This window comes from Nesoenas mayeri (genome assembly GCF_963082525.1).
Source record: "Nesoenas mayeri genome assembly, chromosome: 3".
NCBI lineage: Eukaryota > Metazoa > Chordata > Aves > Columbiformes > Columbidae > Nesoenas > Nesoenas mayeri.
In genome coordinates, this window is record NC_137544.1 from 88,633,929 (window position 1) to 88,639,928 (window position 6,000).

Sequence of the window (6,000 nt, forward strand, 5' to 3'; positions counted from 1 at the left end):
CTGGTAGGGCATAGAGTACGTTCAGTATTGTAGCTGAATGCAATTTAGAATAAAATAATGAAGGTGAGATTTCCTGGCACATAAAAGAGCTTTATTTCTACAAGTAAAAGTGGATGCTGTCATTATTTTAAATAGGGAATAACCTACAATGGACTAATGAGATAATTGTATAATTTGAAGCAATAATATTGCAGGTTTATAGCATTGCCAGCTTTTCTCAGTAGTATGGTATCTTTATTTTTTCCTTGCTCTTTTCTAATAGAGTCATTTAAAGGTCTGATTTGTTCCACTTTCATTCCTTTTGCTTTCCTCCTGTTAGGTTCAGATGGAGTTTCGGAAAACCTGGGAGCGCTGGAGATTGGAACATTTGTATGTCCAGAGAGACAACAGTATGAAACCTCTGAAGTGTCCAGCCAACAGCATCAGCAGTGGAGGCACAGTAGGCAGTAGTGTCTATGCTGCCACTTGTCAGGCCACATTCAGCTAAGATTTCTGCAGGTGAATGAGACTGAGAGCAATGAACTGTATAATATACCTGAAAACCCTTAAATACCCAAGCAAGTGGCTTAAGTATGGCATCTCCAGCAAGAAACTTAAGCATATGCTGCTCATTGCCTGCAGGCTGTTGGACAAAGGTTTCTAGGGAAAGCAATCTGCTAATGTAATCAACACATCAGAGGAAAAATTTATCACATCTAAAGTAAGTTAAAAGAGTTTCTTCCTATTTGCACACAAGGCCTCCAGGTGTCCAAAAGTTAAGCATAGCATTGATCCAGTCTGAGACCACAGGGTCAATGGCTTATTACTGTTGAGTGGGTGAGCTGAGTGATTGAATGATTAAATTACAAGGATACAAAATATGATTATTGCCAAAAAATACATTTAGGCTTTTATGGGGTAAGGCAAGGTGTTATCAGCACTTTAAAAAAAAAAAAAAAAAAAAAAATCTCAGTGGGACACAACTTGCGTTTTAGGGAAGAATCGGTTTTGTACTAAGAGTTTCCCAGAGTTAAAGTTGAAAATATGCTCGTCTGTTTTCTGGGTGGGTGAAAAACAGTAATGTGAAGGTCTGTCAATACAGCAGGTAGTGTGGTGTCACTTGGAAAAAAAAATAAACCCAGTATCTGGTCAGTATCTGGTAGGGGCTTCTTCTGCTATTAATAGGTGCATCTTAGGTCTATTGACACAGATGGAAATATCCATTGAAAACACAGCCCTTCCATTTTTATACAGTACTCTGCCTCTGCATTTGGCACACAGGTGTTAACAGGGACAGGACAATGACTTGTACTTCAAGAGGACATTATATTCCTAAGCTATACTCTGCTTCTTGTGGGTACAAACACACAGAAGCCAGCTTGTGGCCACAGCTGCTCTAACCAGACGTCACCAACTTGGAAAATTGGGTAGTTCACAGTGTGGGCTCACTTTTCTGTCTCCTCCAGCCTTGTTCGTTCTCTCCCGGCGGGAGACACCCGCAGGGGCTGCGCTCCCGGTGGCGGGACAGCAGCTGTGGCGGAGGCGGAGGGTTCAGCACCGCGGACAGCGCCTGGCCCCGGCCCGTGGGCTGCCCGCCGCCTCTGCCACAGCCTGCGGCCAGCAGCGGCCTTCAAACAATCCCCTCAAACGCCAGCCTAAACTCAACAGGCTTTTGTCTGTTCGTTTAAAACTGCGAAGGCTCTTGCAATGAATGCATCTACACTGCTCATTTGGTTACCCACCCTGATGTTTACTGGAGTTGCTGGGGAAAAACAGAGGTATACTTACCAGCAGCACGTGACCAATCGCATCACTTAATAACATACTTTGCCTGTCTTTACTTGGCTGTTATTCAGGCTCCATTTACAGTAAAGAGGCAAGGTGCCAAAACTAGCTCTGAGAATATCCCTGTCTGTAGAAATCCTGTAACAAGTAACTTTCATGGTGTAGCAGTTAGACTACTCAGCAGAGATTTTAAAAAACCCCACAACCCTGATTTTTCAAACCTTTCTTTGCACTTGCATTCACAGCCTCCATTGCCAAGAAAGTGGACTGGATATTCTGGGATGTAATTCGGCATCTTTCCTGCCTGAAGCTAGATTGCTTTGCATGAGATTATTTAATCATTGTATTAGAATCCAGATTGCCAACAGGGTAGATTAGTATTGCAATCATCAGGTTAGAATTGAATTAGAGAGGATTGGTTACCTTCTTCTGCTATGATGCTTGTAATTGTGCTCCAGGGGGGAGGAAGTCAGACACGTTTGTAGAAATCTGCCACAGGTCTCAGGCTGGCTTATGTACATTTAGCATGCTGGCTTCTACACGGGCCCTTTCCAGGCCTTCCCTTCCTAACATGGGTTGCAGAGCTGACCTTGGAATGAAGCACCTCAGGTTCTTCTATAAATTTAATAACTAGCTTCTATGTTGTGTGACCATCAATACAATACATGATCACTATGTGCGTATGTCAACTGCTGTCCTGCAATTTAGTTAATTAGCTTCCAGTACGTAGAGGGTGTGCTTGATGTTTCTATTTAACATCTACCCTTAAGTGCTTTGAATAGGAAAAGACTAATAAAGTTAGTCACTGGTAGGTGAAAAGGCACCATGATGACAGATGAAATTTACAGCTGTATGATAATGCACACTGAAGGGAATAATTTCACTCATAAATATTGAAGAGTGGGTGCTAGTTTTCCAAATGTTTCTGCTACTTGCACAGCTGTTAGCAAGATGATAGTTTTGCTATGAAAACAGGAATTATGGAAGACATAGGAATAGAAAGTATTTACATGTGTGGTTACAAACCAGTACTTAGTTGCTGTCACAAGATGCTTTCAACAGTCTGACATGCTTTTGAGTTACTAGGCTCTTCTTGTCCCTCCCAGTTACTTAGGAACTGAGGGCTTTGGGGCCACAAGAATGGCTCCAGCACCAGATGACAAACTTACCTTGGTAACTTTTGCCTTTTGCCTACAAGAGAAAAGTAAGATGACAAAGTAAGACTTTAGCCAAGCGGAGGGTTGTGGTAGAATTGGTTTTTTTCCCCTCTCTGATTAAGCACTCCTTCAAACCTTTTTAAATCCCCTCCAAGTACTGAGGGAACAACTCAGTGAAAGTAATTGCCACCAAAGCTGAATTACACTAATCATGTATTTTGAAAAATACTTTCAGCAAGGCCTAAACACCAATTTCTCCATCATACTTTATCTACTTCAGTAAAACCTTTACAAGCCTTTGTTGTTATTCATGCCATCTCTATCACAGAATTTATAATGTGCAGTTATTTGAGTAGTATGAAATAAACAAACCAACACAAAGCACTGGAACAGATGAATTGTGTGAATTTTTATTACTTGTGCCTTTCAGCTTCATGCTCAGTTATTGTGGTAACTTGTTTCATGAAGCATTAAATAGAAGAGTCTATAAATTCACCTGGACATAATGTAATTAGAGTTTATAGCAAATGAAAACTTTATTTCCATCATTGCTGCTATAATGTTTTATAATGTCGTGGATGTTATCTTATATTTAATATTTATTTGCATGCATTTCCTTGTTTTAAAAAATACCCACAGTACTGAACTGTACAATATGTCAGATTATCAGCTCCCCATGAACACTATGCTGATGTTTATTTTTATTATTGTGAATAAAGTTTCAACTCACAAAATTCTGTCACTCATTGGTATATTTAAGTATCACCTGAGCCCTTCTTACTACATAATCGGAATACTTTTTAAGAATGAGAGGACTCACAGTCATGGTTCTTCCAAGGAAACAAAGCTTTTTGCAACTCTGTGTCTACTGCATAGAGGCCTTTGAACCTGCAGAGGCTTTGTTAATCAAAACCAAAATGCTGTACATTACTTGTATAGAGTCATAAGGAATCAGTAAGAATAGTGAGAACACTGAAGGGTCTTTACCAGAGGAATACGTGCAAATCCAAAAATTCTGTGCTTGGCTTTAAATAGGAACATTTGGAATTCACATAACAGACCAATATAGAAGCTAAGAGAGTGCTGTGGAGAGCTACTGATTGATGCTTAGCACTGTTAAAGATATTACTTTTGTTTCTCTTTCCAGTCCAATTAAATTCAAAACACTTCCTTTTGTTTCCCCAACCAGTGAAGAAACTTGTGGCAAGTCAAGCCTGAGCATGGTGTATAACTATTAAATTAGAAAAGGCACAACGAAACAGGATTTGAAAGACCAATTTGTGACGACTCTTCTCAACTCAGTCCTCACACCCAGAAGTTCTACCAGCTGCTCTTTACTAACACTTTTAGTGATTTAACACAATGATCTATAAACTAAAAATGCTGGTAGATCATACAAGAACATCTGACAGTCTGTGTGATGATGGTGAGCAGCATCAACAGCTGTGCTGTGTGAAAAGGACTGTATCCAACAACGGGGCAAATCCCTCTTTCTGTCTGAGGGCCTCTTGCATTTCCATGTCTGCTGCACACTGACCCTAACAGGTCTCTAAATTATGTTTAAAGAAAATCATGTGTTACCTGCCAGGAATAATAACAAATCTTTTTTTTTCTTGCTTAAATTACAAAACATGAAAGCAGTAATACAAAGCAAACAGGGATCTGGCATTAAAATCAGATGTTTGTGATAGATGAAAAACAAGAGTGTGAACAGAAGCAGCAGCCTATTTTAGGTACATGGATGGTGCTTCATGTCTTTTCTTCAGCAAGAGGATTCCAGACAGTGCGGGGAAGAAAAGCAGTTAGTTAACTATTCCGCTAAATGTGCTGTCAAACCTCAGCCTTCCTGATACCACTGGCAAAGGTCAGCAGGGGCTGAAATTCACCAGCCAACCCGCTGGCAGCTCCCGTTATGACCAAGCCGTGTCCCTCGGTGCTGCTGCAGCAGCGGCCAAAACAGCTGCCCAGGGCTTTGCTGCCAGCGCCCCAGGAAACGAGACCACAGCGCGGGATTTGCCACGGCTTTATTCGGGACCGGACCGCGTCTGGGGAGAGAGGGCCAGGACTAAGGCGCAAGCGGTGTTTTGCATAGCGGGAACCCCCTTCTCCTCGCCCAGCCCTCCCTCGGGTCCGTGGTCCGGAGGGGTGGAGGCAGCAGTGGGGGGGCCGCAAAACGGCTGTCCGCGCCGGGCCGGCCGCTACCTCCCGGCGGCGGGCCGGTAATACAGCTCCCGCTCCAGCTGCTCGGCCGTCAGCGTCCCGGCGATGGCGGTGCAGCCGGGGTTGAAGACGGAGTAGGCGCTCAGCTCTCCCCGCCGCCGCTCGCCGGGGCCGCGGGTGCCGGCGTACATCCAGTAGAGCAGGGAAAGGACGAAGTAGGGCAGCCCCAGCTCCAGCTCGGCGAACAGCGCCAGCAGCACCGCCCACAGCAGCACCTTCAGCAGCAGCGGACGCGCCCACAGCGGAGCCGCCACCGCCTCCCCGCCAGGACGGGCCTGCGGAGGCAGCAGCGAGACGTGGCGTCAAGCCCCAACCCGCCGCCACACGGCCCCGCCCCGCCCACCGCGGCGCTCACCTGAGCGCCGCCTCCCGGCCCCGCCGCGGCACCCTGCTGTTCTCCGGCGGGCTCTGGAGCAGCGGCCTTCCCCAGCGGCTCCGCGGGGCGCGGCGAGACGGCGGCGCTGCCGCGGACAGCCCGGAATTCCGCCAGCCGGCGTTCCACGGCGGCCGCCATGGCCGCGCCGCGCCTGCGCAAGGGCGCGCGTGACGTTTATATGAGGGGCGGAGCCGATGAGCGCCCCGCCCCGCCCCGGGGGCAGCGGTTGCCGGGCAGCGCGCGCGCCGCCCTGCGGGCCGGTCCCGGGGGGCGGTGGGGCCGGGGAGGGGGCGGAGCGGGGAGGCACCGGGGGCTCCTCGGCCCAAATCTGAGAGAGTCACAATCAGCTGCTCCCCCGCCTTTCCTCTTCCTAACTGGTAGCCGTGCCTGCCATTTAGCTCTGGAGAAAAGCTGAAAGACCTTCCTTATATTTTTTTTTCCACTCCTGTATCCGAACTCTTCTCTTTAGTGACCAATGACAGA

At 46.4% G+C, this 6,000-nt stretch overlaps 2 protein-coding genes across 2 annotated transcripts in view; one reads left to right on the plus strand and one right to left on the minus strand.

Moving 5' to 3' along the window:
• The window catches only part of GLP1R (glucagon like peptide 1 receptor), a gene marked incomplete at both ends in the record, with an annotated part of 88,342 nt that extends 87,855 nt beyond the window's left edge, over positions 1 to 487 (plus strand). Inside the window, one exon of the mRNA XM_080342037.1 lies at positions 320 to 487. Within this exon, the coding sequence (XP_080198163.1) occupies positions 320 to 487 (168 nt within the window). The remainder of the gene's footprint in view (positions 1 to 319) is intronic.
• Positions 488 to 3,532: 3,045 nt separating this feature from the next.
• SAYSD1 (SAYSVFN motif domain containing 1) lies at positions 3,533 to 5,655 on the minus strand (the record flags this gene model as incomplete). Its single annotated transcript, XM_080341949.1, has 2 exons — positions 3,533 to 5,416; positions 5,497 to 5,655. 2 exons carry the CDS (start codon positions 5,653 to 5,655, stop codon positions 5,120 to 5,122), a joined length of 456 nt encoding a protein of 151 aa, XP_080198075.1. The 3' UTR covers positions 3,533 to 5,119.
• Between the last annotated feature and the right edge of the window lie 345 nt (positions 5,656 to 6,000).